This window comes from Staurois parvus, unplaced genomic scaffold (genome assembly GCF_062004578.1).
Source record: "Staurois parvus isolate SC_StPar_1 unplaced genomic scaffold, SC_StPar_1.0 ptg002673l, whole genome shotgun sequence".
Taxonomy (NCBI): domain Eukaryota; kingdom Metazoa; phylum Chordata; class Amphibia; order Anura; family Ranidae; genus Staurois; species Staurois parvus.
In genome coordinates, this window is record NW_028320469.1 from 26,052 (window position 1) to 48,470 (window position 22,419).

General features: G+C 49.6%; 1 protein-coding gene across 2 annotated transcripts; it reads left to right on the forward strand.

Moving 5' to 3' along the window:
- The first annotated feature begins 477 nt into the window (after nt 1-477).
- LOC149429981 (translocon-associated protein subunit beta) lies at nt 478-18,049 on the forward strand. 2 transcript variants are annotated; one of them, XM_089666287.1, is made up of 6 exons: nt 478-588; nt 3,149-3,303; nt 4,000-4,098; nt 7,023-7,131; nt 8,527-8,604; nt 17,914-18,049. In XM_089666287.1, the coding sequence occupies exons 2-6, from the start codon at nt 3,149-3,151 to the stop codon at nt 17,938-17,940; spliced, it is 468 nt and encodes a 155-aa protein (XP_089522413.1). In that variant the 5' UTR covers nt 478-588; the 3' UTR covers nt 17,941-18,049. The 2 variants fall into 2 exon arrangements, with proteins under 2 accessions (XP_089522413.1, XP_089522411.1); XM_089666285.1 differs by lacking the exon at nt 17,914-18,049 and adding an exon at nt 11,262-11,928.
- Nucleotides 18,050-22,419: the final 4,370 nt, after the last annotated feature.

Genomic DNA, 22,419 nt, shown 5'->3' on the forward strand with positions numbered 1-22,419 from the left:
TTCCAACCGAGGACCATAGAAGGTTCCAACCGAGGACCATATTTTTATTTATTTTTTGTTCGGTTTGGGTTTTTATTTCTTCTACTTCTTCCTCTTTATAATAATAATAATGTATTTTTTGTTTGGTTTTGGGGTTTTATTTTTTTATTATTATTATTACTGGTAATAATATTAATATTAATGATAATAATAATAATAATAATAATAAAACCCCAAAACCAAACAAAAATACATTATTATTATTATTATTTTTATTTATTTTTTGTTCGGGTTTTTATTTCTTCTTATTATTATTATTATTATTAATAATAATAATCTATTTTTTTGTTTGGCTTTTTATTTTTTATTATTATGACTATAAATTATCATTTTTTTTCATAATGGTAAGAATAGTAATGACATTGGGGGATCCAGCAGGTGGCAGCAGAGAGGAGGGACCTCTAAATCTCCAGACAGAGCGGGCACGACTACACTTCCCATGATTCTTGGCGGCGGTCAGGCCGGATATCCGGTTTGGAGGAGGGGTGACGTGTCTCTCAATTTGGTGATCTGTAGATTGGAGTCACTCAGAGCCGGGAGCGGAGAGAGGTGAGGGGGTGTTGGGGGCTCCCGGGCCCCTGTGTGTTAGTTGCCTGAGAGCCATTCATATCCAGGGGCCCCTCTGTACAGTTATAGGGCCACTCTTATTCAGGAGCCCTCTCTTCTCCATTCATTACAAGCGGGCATGTGTATTCCAGGGGCCCCTCTCTGCAGTCATAGGGCCTCATATTCCAGGGGCCCCTCCATGCAGTCCTAGGGCCTAATATATTCCGGGGGCACCTATATGTTTACCATCTGTTATCTGGGGCCCCCCTCTGTTTGGTGATGGGACCCTTTGTATTCTGGAGGTCCCTGTGGATCTGCTAGTCACTGTTCTTATATAGGGGCCCCTCTGTGTACTGACAGGTGGCCCCTGCGTATACTGATGGTACCCTATTTATTATAGTTACTCTGGAGTCCATGTCTAATGGCTGCCCGCTATTCTCAGGGGCCCCCACTCTTGCAGTGGGGCCCCAACTATGATAGCTTTCTTGCCCTGGGGGGCTGTCCTAAACAGTTGGGGGCAGTACTAAGCCTCCCCCCCTTCCGGTCCGGACGCTTCCCCCCCCCCCCTTCCAGTCCGGACGCTTCCCCCCCCCCCCCTTCCAGTCCGGACGCTTCCCCCCCCCCCCCCTTCCGGTCCGGACGCTTCCCCCCCCCCTTCCAGTCCGGACGCTCCCCCCCCCCTCCCGGTCCGGACGCTCCCCCCCCCCCCTTTCCGGTCCGGACGCTCCCCCCCCCCCCCCCCTTTCCGGTCCGGACGCTCCCCCCCCCCTTTCCGGTCCGGACGCTCCCCCCCCCTTTCCGGTCCGGACGCTCCCCCCTTTCCGGTCCGGACGCTCCCCCCTTTCCGGTCCGGACGCTCCCCCCTTTCCGGTCCGGACGCTCCCCCCTTTCCGGTCCGGACGCTCCCCCCTTTCCGGTCCGGACGCTCCCCCCTTTCCGGTCCGGACGCTCCCCCCCCCCCTTTCCGGTCCGGACGCTCCCCCCCCCCTTTCCGGTCCGGACGCTCCCCCCCCCCCCTTTCCGGTCCTGACGCTCCCCCCCTTTCCGGTCCGGACGCTCCCCCCCCCCCCCTTTCCGGTCCGGACGCTTCCCCCCCCCCCCCTTTCCGGTCCGGACGCTTCCCCCCCCCCCCCTTTCCGGTCCGGACGCTCCCCCCCCCCCCCCCCTTTCCGGTCCGGACGCTCCCCCCCCCCCCCCCCTTTCCGGTCCGGACGCTCCCCCCCCCCCCCCTTTCCGGTCCGGACGCTCCCCCCCCCCCCCTTTCCGGTCCGGACGCTCCCCCCCCCCCCTTTCCGGTCCGGACGCTCCCCCCCCCCCCCCTTTCCGGTCCGGGCGCTCCCCCCCAATCTTCTTGTCCAGGCCAATTTTCAGCGCTGTCACACTTTGAATGACAATTGCGCGGTCATGCAACACTGTACCCATATGAATTTTTTAGCATTTTTTTGAAACGGATAAAGCTTTATTTTGGTGGTATTTATTCCTCGCTGGGATTTTTATTTTATTTTTTATTGCTATATAAATGAAAAAGTTCAAAAATTTAGAAAGTATTTTTTTAATAAAATTTTGCTAATATTTCATCATAAATCTTGGCCAAAATTTATACAGTTATCTTTTTAATATAAAAAATAAAAATAACCCAAATTAGTTTATAACCAAAAATTATATTTTTTCAAATTTTTTTTTTTTTTTTACATTTTTATTTTACTTTTTTTATAATATTTTTTTGTTTTGCTTTGTTTTTTTACATCCTGTCACCCTAGCAGTAGTGTCACCATGGTGACGCTGTACTACTTGTGGGGGGTGATGAAGATTTTTTTTTCTTTTTTTTTTTACACTGATTGCTTTTATGCCATAAAGGCTGTAACATCAATCATTTCTCCTTCTCTCTGCATTCCTGCAGCCATTGAGAAATACTGTGAGAGCTGTGATTGGTCACAGCTTGTCACATGGTACAAGACTGTTGTGAATGGCCCTGTACCATGTGACCTCTGTGATCATTCACAGATTTCACACGTAGTAAGCAATGATGTCAGAAGTGACATCTTGCTTACTACTTTGCATGTGATCACTGATTGGCCAATCAGTGATCACATGATCGGGACCTCGCGCAGAGGTCCCGTACGATGATCGGACACAGCGGGCACCAGATTGTGGTTGCGGGGCCCTGTGTCTCAGGTCGCTGTCCCAGTCACCGTCCCCGTGTCCCGGTTCGCCGTCCCCGTGTCCCGGTTCGCCGTCCCCGTGTCCCGGTTCGCCGTCCCCGTGTCCCGGTTCGCCGTCCCCGTGTCCCGGTTCGCCGTCCCCGTGTCCCGGTTCGCCGTCCCCGTGTCCCGGTTCGCCGTCCCCGTGTCCCGGGTCTCCGTCCCCGTGTCCCGGCTCGCCGGCCCCGTGTCCCGGCTCGCCGGCCCCGTGTCTCGGGTCTCTGTCCCCGTGTCCCGGTTCGCCGGCCCCGTGTCTCGGGTCTCTGTCCCCGTGTCCCGGTTCGCCGGCCCCGTGTCTCGGGTCTCTGTCCCCGTGTCACAGTCGCTGTCCCCGTGTCTTATTGTTCTTTTTCTGTTTCTAGATGAAGACTGTCCTGGTTGCGTTTGCGGTCCTGCTGGCCCTCGGGCACTGCGAGGAGGGGGCCCGGCTCCTGGCCTCCAAGTCTCTGCTGAACCGATATGCGGTGGAGGGGAAGGACCTGACTCTGCAGTACAACATCTACAACGTGGGCTCCAGGTGGGTGTGGCTGTGCTCGGGGTGGACCCAGCCTGCGGGAGGAGCGATCTACCCTCCTACTATGGGGCTGGGCAGGGCTACGGTTTCCCAGCATCCCTTGCTCAGTAAACCGCATATTAGCATAAAGGGGGGTGTGCCTAGCACAGAGTGGGCGGAGCTAGGAGAAGCACCACCCTGTAGTCTGAGCCGACCCCACGAACGTGACGGGGGGGGACAACACAGCCATCGTGCTCCGGGGGGCAGCCAAGCGTTGTCACAGAACTTATCTGAGGCCGACCGCCTGATCCCGGAAGACTGCGGAGGACCAAGATGGCGGCACCCGACCAACGCCGCCGAACCTGATCAGCAGATTGCAGCAGGACAGGACTGGATCCGAAAGGGCACCTCGGATAACTTTAAGGGGGAGTGGTTCTGTAGTTCTGGGTGTCTCCATGCTGTGGGTGGGGGGAGGGGTTCTGGGTGTCTCCATGCTCTGGTGGGGGGAGGGGTTCTGTAGTTCTGGGTGTCACCATGCTGTGGGTGGGGCTCTGTAGTTCTTGGTGTCTCCATGACGTAGGAGGGAGGGGTTCTGTAGTTCTAGGTGTCTCCATGCTCTGGGTGGGGTTCTGTAGTTCTGGGTGTGTCCCTGCTCTGGGTGGAGGGGAGGGGGTCGCATCGATCTGACAGATTCGGGGTCATGCTCTTCTTCTCTTCCAGCGCTGCTCTGGACGTGGAGCTCTCAGACGATTCCTTCCCCCCGGAGGATTTCGGGATTGTGGCCGGCATGCTGAACGTGAAATGGGACAGAATCGCCCCGTATCCTTCCACCTCGTCCTGTGTCCGTTCCTCTCATGCAGGGGGGACCCCAGACCTTCTACACAAGGGGCCACTTTACTGTCCTTCAGATATCACGGGGACCAGGCTTTGGCCAGCGGGAGTAGAAAATATCCTGGTGTCAGTGGGAGGAATAGTGCTCCATCATTGGTGTCAGTGGGAGGAATAGTGCCCCATCATTGGTGTCAGTGGGAGGAATAGTGCCCCATCATTGGTGTCAGTGGGAGGAATAGTGCCCCATCATTGGTGTCAGTGGAAGGAATAGTGCCCCATCATTGGTATCAGTGGGAGGAAATATGCCCCATCATTGGTGTCAGTGGGAGGAATAGTGCCCCATCATTGGTGTCCGTGGGAGGAATAGTGCCCCATCATTGGTGTCAGTGGAAGGAATAGTGCTCCATCATTGGTGTCAGTGGGAGGAATAGTGCCCCATCATTGGTGTCAGTGGGAGGAATAGTGCCCCATCATTGGTGTCAGTGGGAGGAATAGTGCCCCATCATTGGTGTCAGTGGGAGGAAATATGCCCCATCATTGGTGTCAGTGGGAGGAATAGTGCCCCATCATTGGTGTCAGTGGGAGGAATAGTGCCCCGACATTGTTGTCAGTGGGAGGAATAGTGCCCCGACATTGTTATCAGTGGGAGGAATAGTACCCCATCATTGGTGTCAGTGGGAGGAATAGTGCCCCATCATTGGTGTCAGTGGGAGGAATAGTGCCCCATCATTGGTGTCAGTGGGAGGAATAGTGTCCCGTCATTGGTGTCAGTGGGAGGAATAGTGTCCCGTCATTGGGGTCAGTGGGAGGAATAGTGTCCCGTCATTGGTGTCAGTGGGAGGAATAGTGTCCCGTCATTGGTGTCAGTGGGAGGAATAGTGTCCCGTCATTGGTGTCAGTGGGAGGAATAGTGCCCCGTCATTGGTGTCAGTGGGAGGAATAGTGCCCCGTCATTGGTGTCAGTGGGAGGAATAGTGTCCCGTCATTGGTGTCAGTGGGAGGAATAGTGCCCTGTCATTGGTATCAGTGGGAGGAATAGTGCCCCGTCAGTGGGAGGAATAGTGCCCCATCATTGGTGTCAGTGGGAGGAATAGTGCCCCATCATTGGTGTCAGTGGGAGGAATAGTGCCCCATCATTGGTGTCAGTGGGAGGAATAGTGCCCCATCATTGGTGTCAGTGGGAGGAATAGTGCCCCATTATTGGTGTCAGTGGGAGGAATAGTGCCCCATCATTGGTATCAGTGGGGGGAATAGTGCCACATCATTGGTGTCAGTGGGAGGAATAGTGTACCATCATTGGTGTCAGTGGGAGGAATAGTGCCCCATCATTGGTGTCAGTGGGAGGAATAGTGCCCCATCATTGGTGTCAGTGGGAGGAATAGTGCCCCATCATTGGTGGCAGTGGGAGGAATAGTGTACCATCATTGGTGTCAGTGGGAGGAATAGTGCCCCATCATTGGTGTCAGTGGGAGGAATAGTGCCCCATCATTGGTGTCAGTGGGAGGAATAGTGCCCCATCATTGGTGTCAGTGGGAGGAATAGTGCCCCATCATTGGTGTCAGTGGGAGGAATAGTGCCCCATCATTGGTGTCAGTGGAAGGAATAGTGCCCCATCATTGGTATCAGTGGGAGGAAATATGCCCCATCATTGGTGTCAGTGGGAGGAATAGTGTCCCGTCATTGGTGTCAGTGGGAGGAATAGTGCCCCATCATTGGTGTCAGTGGGAGGAATAGTGCCCCATCATTGGTGTCAGTGGGAGGAATAGTGCCCCATCATTGGTGTCAGTGGGAGGAATAGTGCCCCATTATTGGTGTCAGTGGGAGGAATAGTGCCCCATCATTGGTATCAGTGGGGGGAATAGTGCCACATCATTGGTGTCAGTGGGAGGAATAGTGCCCCATCATTGGTGGCAGTGGGAGGAATAGTGTACCATCATTGGTGTCAGTGGGAGGAATAGTGCCCCATCATTGGTGTCAGTGGGAGGAATAGTGCCCCATCATTGGTGTCAGTGGGAGGAATAGTGCCCCATCATTGGTGTCAGTGGGAGGAATAGTGCCCCATCATTGGTGTCAGTGGGAGGAATAGTGCCCCGTCATTGGTGTCAGTGGGAGGAATAGTGCCCCATCATTGGTATCAGTTTGAGGAATAGTGCCCCATCATTGGTATCAGTGGGAGGAATAGTGCCCCATCATTGGTGTCAGTGGAATAGTGCCCCATCATTGGTGTCAGTGGGAGGAATAGTGCCCCATCATTGGTGTCAGTGGGAGGAATAGTGCCCCATCATTGGTGTCAGTGGGAGGAATAGTGCCCCATCATTGGTGTCAGTGGGAGGAATAGTGCCCCATCATTGGTGTCAGTGGGAGGAATAGTGCCCCATTATTGGTGTCAGTGGGAGGAATAGTGCCCCATCATTGGTGTCAGTGGGGGGAATAGTGCCACATCATTGGTGTCAGTGGGAGGAATAGTGCCCCATCATTGGTGGCAGTGGGAGGAATAGTGTACCATCATTGGTGTCAGTGGGAGGAATAGTGCCCCATCATTGGTGTCAGTGGGAGGAATAGTGCCCCATCATTGGTGTCAGTGGGAGGAATAGTGCCCCGTCATTGGTGTCAGTGGGAGGAATAGTGCCCCATCATTGGTATCAGTTTGAGGAATAGTGCCCCATCATTGGTATCAGTGGGAGGAATAGTGTCCCATCATTGGTGTCAGTGGGGGGAATAGTGCCCCATCATTGGTGTCAGTGGGAGGAATGGTGACCAAAGGGCCGTATCTGTCCCCCGGTCACAGTCTGGAGATCACTGCACTAATGTTTCCTCCTGTCACACACTCCACTTTCTCACTTTTCTTCACTTCCTTGTCACACCGCATGTCCTCCTTCAGCCTCGTTGTGTCCTTAATTCCCGATGTGCAGCGCCAGCAACGTCTCTCACACCGTGGTCCTGCGTCCTCTGAAAGCCGGCTACTTCAACTTCACTTCTGCCACCATCACCTACCTGGCTCAGGAGGGCGCTCAGGTTGTGGTGAGTACTCCAGTGTGTTCAGAGGTCGGACCTCCCCCATGGGTGTGGCTGTTATATCCTCTCTCCATCCTCCAGGTGTATGGCTCCTCCCCTTCAGTCTTGCACAGGCGTAGCGGCTCCTCCCCTTCAGTCTTTGCACAGGCGTAGCGGCTCCTCCCCTTCAGTCTTTGCACAGGCGTAGCGGCTCCTCCCCTTCAGTCTTTGCACAGGCGTAGCGGCTCCTCCCCTTCAGTCTTTGCACAGGCGTAGCGGCTCCTCCGCTTCAGTCTTTGCAGAGGCGTAGCGGCTCCTCCCCTTCAGTCTTGCACAGGCGTAGCGGCTCCTCCCCTTCAGTCTTGCACAGGCGTAGCGGCTCCTCCCCTTCAGTCTTGCACTGGCGTAGCGGCTCCTCCTCTTCAGTCTTGCACTGGCGTAGCGGCTCCTCCCCTTCAGTCTTGCACTGGCGTAGCGGATCCTCCCCTTCAGTCTTGCACAGGCGTACCGGCTCCTCCCCTTCAGTCTTGCACAGGCGTACCGGCTCCTCCCCTTCAGTCTTTGCACAGGCGTAGCGGCTCCTCCTGTCCGGTCTTGCGCAGGCGTAGCGGCTCCTCCCGTCCGGTCTTGCGCAGGCGTAGCGGCTCCTCCCCTTCGGTCTTGCGCAGGCGTAGCGGCTCCTCCCCTTCGGTCTTTGCACAGGCGTAGCGGCTCCTCCCGTCCGGTCTTGCGCAGGCGTAGCGGCTCCTTCCGTCCGGTCTTGCGCAGGCGTAGCGGCTCCTCCCGTCCGGTCTTGCGCAGGCGCAGCGGCTCCTCCCGTCCGGTCTTGCGCAGGCGTAGCGGCTCCTCCCGTCCGGTCTTGCGCAGGCGTAGCGGCTCCTCCCCTTCGGTCTTGCGCAGGCGTAGCGGCTCCTCCCGTCCGGTCTTGCGCAGGCGTAGCGGCTCCTCCCGTCCGGTCTTGCGCAGGCGTAGCGGCTCCTCCCGTCCGGTCTTGCGCAGGCGTAGCGGCTCCTCCCCTTCGGTTTTGCACAGATGTACCAACCATACGCAAATTTGTGAGCGGCTGCATATTTGCATACCATTTAAAAACACATGTGCTGAGAGCGCGCGTCCTGCGTGCTCCCAGCACATGTGTTGGTGTCTCTCGGAAAGGTCCCGATCTCCCCTTGCGATCGGGACCTTTGCCGATCATGTGACCGCAAAAAACAGCGGTCACATGACCCTAAAACCCCACCCCGCCTCCCGGCATCTGAAACCACTTAAAGGGCCGGGAGGCGCTGGCGTGAAGAGGTTAAAAAGAAAATCACCCAATAGTTTGGTACCCGCTGTAGAGAGCAGAGCGGGGTGTCGTCCAATCGGGGCGTTCGTCTACTTCAAATGCGTTGCTGGTCTTTTTTTAAATGGCGGTTTTCTCTCTGACAGGTGGGGTACACCAGCGCCCCGGGACAAGGAGGAATTCTGGCTCAGCGTGAATTCGACCGCCGATTCTCCCCGCACTTTGTAAGTGGTTACGTTTTGGTCTTTTACCCTTGGTGTCACTCGGGGGAGGGGAAGTGGGTGTGGTTGAAGCAGCTTGGGGCGGGTGGTATTACCCATCATCAGCCTTCCACAGCCATCTTGAGCCCCGCCTTCATTTCCACTGGGGGGGGACTTGTGCCCCTTTGTTGGTGTCACTGGGGGGGACTTGTGCCCCTTTGTTGGTGTCACTGGGAGGAATTGTGCTCCTTTGTTGGTGTCACTGGGAAAAATTGGGCCCCTTCATTGGTGGCAGTGGGGGGAATTTTGCCCCATTGTTGGTATCAACGGATAAAATAGTACCCCCAGGGGCCGGATAAAAGCAATCAAAGGGCCACATCTGGCCCCAGGGCCACAGTTTGGAGACCACTGCCTTAGACTGATCAGCAGATTGCACAGCTAAAGTCTGCAGCACCCAGTGACCAGCAGGAATTCATGTCTAAAGGGATGTGCGGGATGGGTGCCTGCCGACCCTTTCCCAGAGGCTCAACCGTACTGCAGAGCAAAAACAGCGTGATGACGTCACTGCGTCTCAGAAGACCTATTGCTTGAAAACCAAATGAATGGATAGAATTTAATTTGCATGTTTGGTGGGGGGAAGGGAAAGTATTCTATGTGTGCGTTGCCACTGTGGATGCCTTGCAGCAGATGTTCCATAGGATGTATATTATTAAAAAAGAAAATTAGAAAAAAAAAGCAAATTGAAGGAAAAAAAAAACAATTGAATTAACCCCTCGCCTACCGGGCACTTGTACCCCCTTCTTTACCAGGCCAATTTTCAGCTTTCAGCGCTGCCGCACTTTGATTGACAATTGCGCGGTCATGCAACATTGTACCCATATGAAATTTTGATCATTTTTTTCTCACAAATAGAGCTTTCTTTTGGTGGTATTTAATCCCCGCTGGGCGCTTTACTTTTTGCGCTATAAATAAAAAAAGTGCAAAAAATTTGAAAAAAAAAAAAAAAGTTCTTTGTTTCTATTATAAAATTTTTCAAACAGGTATTTTTTTTCTCCTTCACTGATGTGCGTTGATGAGGCAGCACTGATGGGCACTGATAGGCGGCACTGATGGGCACTGATAGGCGGCATTGATGAGGTGGCACGGATAGGCGGCACTGATAGGTGACACTGATGGGTACTGATAGACGGCACTGACTGGCATCACTGCTGGGCACTGACTGGAGGCACTGACTGGCGGCACTGACTGGCAGCACTGCTGGGCTGCACTGGTGGGCGGGCACAGGTGGGTGGCACTGGTGGGCACAGGTGGGTGGGCACAGGTGGGTGGCACTTCTGGGCACAGGTGGGTGGCACTGCAGAGTGGCACAGGTGGGTGGCACTGCAGAGTGGCACAGGTGGGTGGCACTGGTGGGCACAGGTGGGTGGGCACTGCAGAGTGGCACAGGTGGGTGATCTGCTGACACAGGTGGGCGGAGCTAGTGGGCACACTGCTGGGCACAGGTGGGCGGAACTTGCGGGTGGCACTGCTGGGCACCAATCATCAGGGCCCTGATGATCGGTGCCGATCCCCACTCTGACAACTGCCGGTTCTCGGCAGTACTTTCCTCACGATCTGACAGCGTGAGGAAAGTGCAGCCGAGAACCGGCACTTGCATTTCCCTGTGATCAGCGTGTCATTGGACACCGCTGATCACGTGGTAAAAGGCCGCTGTGATTGGCCTTTTACCACATCACGTGATCAGCTGTGTCCGTAGGACACAGCGATCACGGAGATCGCCCGGTGCGCGCCCCCTGGGGCGCGCAGGGAAGCGCGTTCTGGGAGCACGTCATATGACGTCCACTCAGAACTGGCCGGCCGCGGTGAAGCCGTCATTCGGCTATCTGCGGTCGGCAGGTAGTTAAATAAATATAAAAATTAATAATAATAAAATATATATAATTTATAGAAGAATTTAATTAGCATTTTTGGTGGGGGGAAGGGAAAGTATTATATATGTACGTTGCCACTGTGGATGCCTTGCAGCAGATGTTCCGTAGGATGAATATTATTAAAAAAAAAAAAAATTAGAAAAAAAAACAAATTGAAGAAAAAAAAAAAATGAATTAAAAATTAGAAAACTAAAAATTAATGATAAAATATAATTTATAGAAGAATTTAATTAGCATTTTTGGTGGGGGGAAGGGAAAGTATTCTATGTGTACGCTGCCACTGTGGATGCCTTGCAGCAGATGTTCCATAGGATGAATATTATTAAAAAAAAAATAATTAGAAAAAAAAAACAAATTGAAGGAAAAAAAATAAAAATGAATTAAATAAAAATTAAAAAAATAAAAATTAATAATAAAATATATATAATTGATAGAAGAATTTAATTTGCATTTTTGGTGGGGGGAAGGTATTATATGTGTACGTTGCCACTATAGATGCTTTGCAGAAGATGTTGCATAGGATGTACATTATTAAAAAAATAGAGAAAAAATAAATAAAAAATATATAAAAATAAAATAATAATAAAAAAATACTAATAATAATTTGGATAAATAACAATCCTGATCCCACAGGCTGCAGTTAGTCTCTAGGGCTCAGGGCGGGGACACGGGTTGCCTAGCCCAGCTGCATGGGGCTACTAAATCCTCGGGGTCACCCTTTTATCCTGACTTCTTTTTATCATCACGTAGCTGGACTGGGCAGCTTTTGGGGTGATGACTCTGCCCTCCATCGGGATCCCTCTCCTACTCTGGTTCTCCAGCAAGAGGAAGTACGACACCCCTAAACCCAAGAAGAACTGAGACGCCAACTTCCCCGACACCCGGGACTCTTTTCTATGAACAGTTGTCACCACGCTGCGCCAGAAAATCAATCATTCTCTTTTTGGACCGCCCACCTCCTGAAGATCCAGATCGTTCATCCATTTTTATTCTTTACGGAGCGGTCACTGGGGGTCCACACATCCTCTCCGCTGCAACTGGCAATGAATTCCGATCGCGCTGGGCGTTTCCTGTTGGCGAGCGGCGATCATTCGATGGAGAGTTCCAGGTGATGGGTATCGGTCCTGTCCAGGGTGCCGAGCCAACAAATTGGACATTTTTTTGGCAATTTTTTAAATTTTTTTTTTTTTAAGTTTCCCCGCACTATTAGCAGAGGGACCACCGATCACCCCGCGACAAATCTTCCCTTCTGCGTCATCGGGAGTGCCGCCGGATTTTACCGGCTCAGAAGACATCTGTAGGATTCCGAAAATCCCATTGTGATGGGCGCCGGGTTCTGGGAGCGACCGTTCTATTCAGGGAAATCTTATGCCGAGAACAATGGAGGGTTTTTCTAATAAAATTTGAATAACTCCAATATCTGCGTCTGTGTGATTTATAGTATCGTTATTGAACCAAAATACATCGAACCTTTTATGTCATCACAGACAGAAAACCCAAAAATTTGTACACAAAAAAAAAAAAATATATATATATACAGGGGGGCAAAAAAGTATTTAGTCCCCACCAATGGTACAAGTTCTCCCACTTACAAAGATGAGAGAGGCCTGTAATTGGCATCATAGGGAGACCTCAACTATGAGAGACAAAATGAGAAAACAAATCCAGACAATCTCATTGGCTGATCTGGAAAGAATTTATTTGCAAATTATGGTGGAAAATAAGTATTTGGTCACCTACAAACAAGCAAGATTTCTGGCTCTCACAGACCTGTACCTTCTTCTTTAAGAGGCTCCTCTGTCCTGCACTCATTACCTGTATCAATGGCACCTGTTTGAACTTGTTATCAGTATAAAAGACACCTGTCCACAACCTCAAACAGTCACACTCCAAACTCCACTATGGGGAAGACCAATGAGCTGTCGAAGGACACCAGAAACAAAATGGTAGACCTGCACCAGGCTGGGAAGACTGAATCTGCAATAGGCAAGCAGCTTGGTGTGAACAAATCAACTGTGGGAGCAATAATTAGAAAATGGAAGACATACAAGACCACTGATAATCTCCCTCCATCTGGGGCTCCACGCAAGATCTCACCCCGTGGGGTCAAAATGATCACAAGAACGGTGAGCAGAAATCCCAGGACCACACGGGGGGACCTAGTGAATGACCTGCAGAGAGCTGGGACCAACGTAACAAAGGCTACCATCAGTAACACACTACGCCGCCAGGGACTCAGATCCTGCAGTGCCAGACGTGTCCCCCTGCTTAAGCCAGTACATGTCGGGGCCCGTCTAAAGTTTGCTAGAGAGCATTTGGATGATCCAGAAGAGGATTGGGAGAATGTCATATGGTCAGATGAAACCAAAATAGAACTGTTTGGTAGAAACACAACTCGTCGTGTTTGGAGGAGAGAGAATGCTGAGTTGCATCCAAAGAACACCATACCTACTGTGAAGCATGGGGGTGGCAACATCATGCTTTGGGGCTGGGACCAGGACGACTGATCCATGTACAGGACAGAATGAATGGGGCCATGTATCGTGAGATTTTGAGTGCAAACCTCCTTCCATCAGCAAGGGCATTGAAGATGAAACATGGCCGGGTCTTCCAACATGACAATGATCCCAAACATACCGCCCGGGCAACGAAGGAGTGGCTTCGTAAGAAGCATTTCAAGGTCCTGGAGTGGCCTAGCCAGTCTCCAGATCTCATCCCCATAGAAAACCTTTGGAGGGAGTTGAAAGTCCGTGTTGCCCAGCGACAGCCCCAAAACATCACTGCTCTAGAGGAGATCTGCATGGAGGATGGGCCAACATACCAGCAACAGTGTGTGCCAACCTTGTGAAGACTTCCAGGAAACGTCTGACCTCTGTCATTGCCAACAAAGGATATATAACAAAGTATTGACATGAACTTTTCATATTCACCAAATACTTATTTTCCACCATAATTTGCAAATAAATTCTTTCCAGATCAGCCAATGAGATTGTCTGGATTTGTTTTCTCATTTTGTCTCTCATAGTTGAGGTCTCCCTATGATGCCAATTACAGGCCTCTCTCATCTTTGTAAGTGGGAGAACTTGTACAATTGGTGGGGACTAAATACCTGCCCCACTGTATATATATATATACATTGTATACAGTCCGGGGGAGGGGGGGACTCACTTCTGGAAGATACTGTATATATATATTATTATATTTTTGTTTTTTACATCTATAAAATATATGTAAACACAAAGGGAAAAAAAATAAATAAAGAAAAACAATTATTTAAAAAAAAAAAATTTTTTTTACTATATATATATATATATAATTTTTTTTTCTTTCTTTGTGTTTTTATATATGTAAAAAAAATAAATATATGTAGTTATATTATTTTATATATAAGATATATTATACAGGAGTGACATCACCGCCCTCCGGATATAAGATATATTATACAGAGTGACATCACCGCCCTCCAGATATAAGATATATTATACAGAGTGACATCACCGCCCTCCGGATATAAGATATATTATACAGAGTGACATCACCGCCCTCCGGATATAAGATATATTATACAGGAGTGACATCACCGCTCTCCAGATATAAGATATATTATACAGGAGTGACATCACCGCCCTCCAGATATAAGATATATTATACAGAGTGACATCACCGCCCTCCAGATATAAGATATATTATACAGAGTGACATCACCGCCCTCCAGATATAAGATATATTATACAGAGTGACATCACCGCCCTCCAGATATAAGATATATTATACAGGAGTGACATCACCGCCCTCCAGATATAAGATATATTATACAGGAGTGACATCACCGCTCTCCGGATATAAGATATATTATACAGAGTGACATCACCGCCCTCCAGATATAAGATATATCATACAGAGTGACATCACCGCCCTCCAGATATAAGATATATTATACAGGAGTGACATCACCGCCCTCCAGATATAAGATATATTATACAGGAGTGACATCACCGCCCTCCAGATATAAGATATATTATACAGGAGTGACATCACCGCCCTCCAGATATAAGATATATTATACAGAGTGACATCACCGCCCTCCGGATATAAGATATATTATACAGAGTGACATCACCGCCCTCCGGATATAAGATATATTATACAGAGTGACATCACCGCCCTCCGGATATAAGATATATTATACAGAGTGACATCACCGCCCTCCAGATATAAGATATATTATACAGAGTGACATCACCGCCCTCCAGATATAAGATATATTATACAGAGTGACATCACCGCCCTCCAGATATAAGATATATTATACAGGAGTGACATCACCGCCCTCCGGATATAAGATATATTATACAGAGTGACATCACCGCCCTCCGGATATAAGATATATTATACAGAGTGACATCACCGCCCTCCGGATATAAGATATATTATACAGAGTGACATCACCGCCCTCCGGATATAAGATATATTATACAGAGTGACATCACCGCCCTCCGGATATAAGATATATTATACAGAGTGACATCACCGCCCTCCGGATATAAGATATATTATACAGGAGTGACATCACCGCCCTCCGGATATAAGATATATTATACAGGAGTGACATCACCGCTCTCCGGATATAAGATATATTATACAGAGTGACATCACCGCCCTCCGGATATAAGATATATTATACAGAGTGACATCACCGCCCTCCAGATATAAGATATATTATACAGAGTGACATCACCGCCCTCCAGATATAAGATATATTATACAGAGTGACATCACCGCCCTCCAGATATAAGATATATTATACAGAGTGACATCACCGCCCTCCGGATATAAGATATATTATACAGAGTGACATCACCGCCCTCCGGATATAAGATATATTATACAGGAGTGACATCACCGCCCTCCAGATATAAGATATATTATACAGGAGTGACATCACCGCCCTCCGGATATAAGATATATTATACAGGAGTGACATCACCGCCCTCCGGATATAAGATATATTATACAGGAGTGACATCACCGCTCTCCAGATATAAGATATATTATACAGGAGTGACATCACCGCTCTGGTCTCTGTAGATCTTGCCTGGTGGGGGGATCCTCTCTCGGGAAGGAATGTCGGGTGGGCGGGGAATCTGCAGATGCAGCGTATAGGGAGACAATGCTGTGTCTATAGAGCTGGGGGCCCATAAATGTCAGCACCCCCCCCCCCCCACCCCCGCCGCCATCCAACCAACTTCAGGACAAAAACCCCATAAAACTCCACTGAGCAGAAATCTATAATTTTCATACAAGGAACCTTCTCCTCTGTATTACACATCACCTCTCCTGCCGCTTGTAGCCAAATAGCAGCCATCCCCCGCCTGGGACAATGTGACCTCCTAAAGAGGAACTCCGGGCAGATAGAAGATCGATCATTCACCATGACAGCGCATCTATAATCAATAGATAATATTCCATCTCCACATTGTATTCCAACGATTTCCTGCCTCCTATTCCTCTGAAGGAGACCCCACACATTTCCTTCCCAGAATTCTGGGACACAGAGTCAGTGTCCTGTGCTGTGCCACACCTTTCACAGAGCCTGCCTTCTGAAGAGGGGAGGAGTCTCAGGAGGCGGAGTCAGGATAGGAATTGTCAAGGGACCGTGAGATATATAGTCCTTAGAAATGGAAGGGAAGCTGCAAAGCATGCTGGGAATCCAGCAAGTTGACAAGATTTTTTTCAGGTAAGCTTTTCACAGAGCCCGCCTTCTGAAGTGGGAGGGGTCTCAGGAGGCGGAGTCAGGACAGGAATCAGCAAGGGATCGTGGGATATGTAGTCCTTAGAAATGGAAGGAATGCTGCAAAGCATGGTGGGAATTCAGGAAGTTAACAAGAGATTTTTTTCAGGTAAGCCTTTCACAGAGCCCGCCTTCTCAAGGAGGAGGAGTCAGGACAGGAATGGGACCATGGGATATGTAGTCCTTAGAAATGGAAGGGATGCTGCAAAGCATGCTGGGAATCCAGGAAGTTGACAAGAGATTTTTTTCAGGTAAGCCTTTCACAGAGCCCGCCTTCTGAAAGGGGGAGGAGTCTCAGGAGGTGGAGTCAGGACAGGAATGGGCCCATGGGATATGTAGTCCTTAGAAATAGAAGGGAAGCTGCAAAGCATGTTGGGAATTCAGGAAGTTGACAAGAGATTTTTTTCAGGTAAGCCTTTCACAGAGCCTGCCTTCTGAAGGGGGCGGAGTCAGGACAGGAATGGGCCCATGGGATATATAGTCCTTAGAAATGGAAGGAACACTGCAAAGCATGCTGGGAATCCAGGAAGTTGATGAAAGGGATTTTTCAGGTGAGCTCCTATTGAACGATCAGATATAACGATCGTTTGCATTAGTGAATTGTACGGTGTGTTGCGATCCTAGATCTCTTTGAATCGCAATGCACCTGAATTCGGCCTGGTGACCAGTCCCTGTACAGCAGAGCTCAGACTGATAGATAGAAAAAGCAGCTCAAGGAGCCAATCAGCTGCACTGCTTTGCTTATGTGACAGCAAGGAGCATGCTGATAGGAGGAGAGAGCAGAGACAAGCTTATGCTTCTTTTCCTTTCACTGTCCAATCACAGGCTGGAGGAGGGGCAACACCTGTAAGTGTTACTGTGCTGTTCAGCAGAGCAGTGTAAATCCCCGGACTGGATGGACGGAAATACAAATCCTTTGACCGCTCCCCCTCTTTATATAGCCGTTTTCACACCTTTCAGCTGTAAAGCGGAACATTGACACCACGTAACAAAGGCCTCATTCTTCGTTGGGCAATAGGGGGCGGAGATATGCAGATGAGCCCTCCATAGGGAACCTGCCAACAATGTACCATGACCCCGCTGCCTGATAGGGAGAGAACAAAGACCGGGCCTGCTGGGTGATCTGAAAGTAATGAATGTTAAAGGAGGACTCCGGACAAATATTTAAGAAATGCCATTTACTAAGAAGGTGCATCTGTTACACCCCATTACTAAAATCTCATAGAATTCCACCATTTCCAAAAAAAAAAGTCCGATATTTTTAAATCTGCACTTTTCTTTTTTAATAATTCCTGGTGATCCTGCCACGAAGTTCCATGATCAGTCACTTCCTCCTATAGGGACACAACGCTGTCCTAGGTTGTCACCCTCCTCCTTTAATTCATATATATATCTTGTATTGGGCCCCTTGAGGTTGTCGGTTTTCTGTAGTATGCTGACATCTAGTGGCAATTTCTGCTCACTGCAACATGTTTACTAATGTGATCTTGGTATCTTCCTTTGTCTTCCCCTCCTGTTTAGTGCTAGTTAGTTTCTTCCAAGCTAGACCCTCCTCAGGCTATGCAGTTTGGTGCGTTTTTGACGCGTTTTGCATTTTTTTTTACCTTTCAGCTTGTTACTGGGCAGATTAAAACATAAAACGCGTCAACGCATCAAATGAGAAGATCTCCAGAGTCTTCGGTTCCAGCCGTTGGTCGCTCCGGCACCCACTTTATCATACAGCTAATAAAAAAAAAAAAAAAAAACACAGGAACGTGTGCGTTGGGATTGTGTTATCTTGAAAAACGTGTCAAATGGGAGGAGCGTCACCAGCGCACCGAGGATCTCCGGTTATGGGTTCAAAGCTTTAATAAGCAATCACATGGTTAGAGCAAGTGCGACGTTTCGGAGTCTCGCAGGACCTCTTCATCAGGCAGACTTCCTATCTGAATTCATCCCAAAGGTGTTCTATGGGGTTGAGGTCAGGACTCTGTGCAGGACAGTCAAGTTCCTCCACCCCAAACTGGCTCCTCCATGTCTTTATGGACCTTGCTTTGTGCACTGGTGGGCAGTCATGTTGGAACAGGAAGGGGCCATCCCCAAACTCCTCCCACAAAGTTGGGAGAATGAAATTGTCCAAAATGTCACCTTAAGAGTTTCCTTCACTGGAGTATTGGTCGGCCTGCCTTCCCACTCACATGACCTGTAATGGCCTCCCAGTCTTAGTCCGTAGGGTTCAATATTGAGTTGGCCCCGCCCTTCCCACACACATGACCTTTAATGGCCCTCCAGTCTTAGTCTGTAGGGTTCAGTATTGAGTTGGCCCCGCCCTTCCCACACACATGACCTTTAATGGCCCCCCAGTCTTAGTCCGGAGGGTTCAATATTGAGTTGGCCCCGCCCTTTGCAGCTATAACAGCTTCAACTCTTCTGGGAAGGCCGTTCACAAGGTTTAGGAGGGTGTCTATGGGAAGGTTGGACCATTCTTCCAGAAGCACATTTGTCAGGTCAGGCACTGATGTCGGGGGAGGAGGCCTGGCTCGCAGTCTCCACTCTAATTCATCCCAAAGGTGTTCTATGGGGTTGAGGTCAGGACTCTGTGCAGGACAGTCAAGTTCCTCCACCCCAAACTGGCTCCTCCATGTCTTTTATGGACCTTGCTTTGTGCACTGGTGCGCAGTCATGTTGGAACAGGAAGGGGCCATCCCCAAACTCTTCCCACAAAGTTGGAAGCATGAAATTGTCCAAAATGTCCCTTCACTGGAACTAGGGGGCCAAGCCCAACCCCTGAGGAACAATCCCACACCATAATCCCCCCTCCACCAAACTTTACACTTGGCACAATGCAGTCTGGCAAGTATCGTTCTCCTGGCAACCACCAAACCCAGACACGTCCATCGGATTGCCAGACAGAGAAGCGTGATTGGTCCCTCCAGAGAACACGTCTCTTCTGCTCTAGAGTCCAGTGGCGGCGTGCTTTACACCACGGCATCCGACGCTTTGCATTGCACTTGGTGATGGAAGGCTTGGATGCAGCTGCTCGGCCATGGAAACCCATTCCATGAAGCTCTCTACACACTGTTGTTGGGCTCATCTGAAGGCCACACCAAGTTTGGAGGTCTTTAGCTATTGGCTCTGCAGACAGTTGGCGACTTCTGCACACTGTGCGCTTCAGCATGCGCTGACCCCGCCCTGTCATGTGACGTGGCCTACCACTTGGTGGCTGTTGTTCCCAGTTGCTTCCACTTTGTTATAATCCCACTAACAGTGGAGCGTGGAATATTTAGTAGCCAGGAAATGTCACGGATGGACTTATTGCACAGGTGGCCACCTATCACGGGACCACGCTTGGAGTCACTGAGCTCCTGAGAGCGACCCATTCTTTCACCAATGTTTGTAGAAGCCGTCTGCATGCCTAGGGGCTTGATTGTATACACCTGTGTCCATGGAGGGGATTGGAACACCTGAATCACATGATATGGAGGGGATTGGAACACCTGAATGACATGATATGGAGGGGATTGGAACACCTGAATCACATGATTGGGAGGGGATTGGAACACCTGAATCACATGATTGGGAGGGGATTGGAACACCTGAATCACATGATATGGAGGGGATTGAAACACCTGAATCGCATGATATGGAGGGGATTGAAACGCCTGAATCGCATGATATGGAGGGGATTGAAACGCCTGAATCGCATGATATGGAGGGGATTGAAACGCCTGAATCGCATGATATGGAGGGGATTGAAACGCCTGAATCGCATGATATGGAGGGGATTGGAACACCTGAATTACATGATATGGAGGGGATTGGAACACCTGAATCACATGATTGGGAGTGGATTGGAACACCTGAATCACATGATATGTAGGGGATTGGAACAGCTGAATCACATGATGAGGGGATTGAAACACCTGAATCACATGATATGGAGGGGATTGGAACACCTGAATCACATGGTATGGAGGGGATTGAAACACTTGAATCACATGATATGGAGGGGATTGGAACACCTGAATCACATGATATGGAGGGGATTGAAACACCTGAATCACATGATTGGGAGGGGATTGGAACACCTGAATCACATGATTGGGAGGGGATTGGAACACCTGAATCACATGATATGGAGGGGATTGGAACGCCTGAATCACATGATATGGAGGGGATTGGAACACGTGAATCACATGATATGGAGGGGATTGGAACACGTGAATCACATGATAGGGAGGGGATTGGAACACCTGAATCACATGATTGGGGGGGGCGAGAACATTACTTCTGGCAATATAGTGTATATATATATAATTTTCTCCTAATAAATGTCCTGGAATATTGGAGATGTATGTTTTTCTTGCTGTAAGCATTTTGCACCAACTGCGTTCTCCCTTCCAGAGGCTGATGGTTGATCTGGATAAGCAGGACGGACGGGGCCCCGGGGCTCCCATAAAAAGGTTTTATTACATGTGGCAGGAAGTAATCCCTGTAAGTCTCGTTAACAAACATCTGACTTTCTTTTTTTCAAGGTAATTTGGGAAACACATAATTATGGTATATGGCTCCTTCCCAGCCGCCTTCTCAGGGGGAAGACAGTTTAAATGTCACCAAACTATCCGCAGAGCACCGCGAGACATTGGGGGGGGTGTAGGGGGGTGTGAGCACCGAGTGTGACCGCTAGGTGGCACCACAATACACACAACTAGATAGAAACAAAGTCCAAAGTCTAAATAGTAACTTTTTTATACATGTATATAGCTCTGACATATACCGCAGCGCTGTACAGAGATCACTGAGCCACTCACATCAGTCTCTGTACAGAGGAGCTTACACTCTAATGTCCCCTCCCCCACAGTCACATCAGTCTCTGTACAGAGGAGCTTACACTCTAATGTCCCCTCCCCCACAGTCCCATCAGTCTCTGTACAGAGGAGCTTACACTCTAATGTCCCCTCCCCCACAGTCCCATCAGTCTCTGTACAGAGGAGCTTACACTCTAATGTCCCTCCCCCACAGTCCCATCAGTCTCTGTACCAGAGGAGCTTACACTCTAATGTCCCCTCCCCCACAGTCACATCAGTCTCTGTACAGAGGAGCTTACGCTCTAATGTCCCCTCCCCCACAGTCCCATCAGTCTCTGTACCAGAGGAGCTTACGCTCTAATGTCCCCTCCCCCACAGTCACATCCATCTCTGTACCAGAGGAGCTTACTCTCTAATGTACCCTCCCCCACAGTCACATCCGTCTCTGCACCAGAGGAGCTTACGCTCTAATGTCCCCTCCCCCGCAGTCCCATCAGTCTCTGCACCAGAGGAGCTTACGCTCTAATGTCCCCTCCCCCGCAGTCCCATCAGTCTCTGCACCAGAGGAGCTTACGCTCTAATGTCTCCTCCCCCACAGTCCCATCAGTCTCTGTACAGAGGAGCTTACGCTCTAATGTCACCTCCCCCACAGTCCCATCAGTCTCTGTACCAGAGGAGCTTACGCTCTAATGTCCCCTCCCCCACAGTCACATCCGTCTGTGTACCAGAGGAGCTTACACTCTAATGTCCCCTCACCTCCATCCACATGTTAATGACTCTTTAAGTTAAAACCTTTCCATTGTGATTACATATCTTATTGTAGACCTGGTTCTCTGTGCATAACTATGCAATGTAGGCAGATCAGGGCTGGCAGGAGGGGCCAGCAGGGGGCTGTACATTGCTTCCTGAAAACATCACAGCACATCACAGCATCTCAGTCTTCCTCTCGGCAAGATACAAGTATGAAATACATAGATGGGTGAGTATCGATCTGGAGGAGTGTGCTTTCCAAGGCCCACACCTTCATTTGCATAGGTAACGCCCATTTATATTTGCATAATCGGCCATTTGTGTAGGTAACGCCCATTCCTATTAGCATAATCCTCCATTTGTATTTGCATAGGTAACGCCCATTTATCTTTGCATAATCCTCCATTGGCATAGGTAACGCCCATTTATATTTGCATAATCCGCCATTGACATAGGTAACGCCCATTTATATTTGCATAATCCGCCATTGGTATAGGTAACGCCCATTTATATTTGCATAATCCGCCATTTTTATAGGTAACGCCCATTTATATTTGCATAATCCGCCATTGGCATAGGT

What these genes read in the sequence shown, in the direction of transcription:
- LOC149429981 (XM_089666285.1), top strand. Translation starts at nt 3,149, where the DNA reads ATGAAGACTGTCCTGGTTGCGTTTGCGGTCCTGCTGGCCCTCGGGCAC. An exon ending in AGGAGGGCGCTCAGGTTGTG is followed by an intron (nt 7,132 to 8,526) that starts GTGAGTACTCCA and finishes TCTCTCTGACAG; the next exon opens with GTGGGGTACACCAGCGCCCC. An exon ending in GCCGATTCTCCCCGCACTTT is followed by an intron (nt 8,605 to 11,261) that starts GTAAGTGGTTAC and finishes ATCATCACGTAG; the next exon opens with CTGGACTGGGCAGCTTTTGG.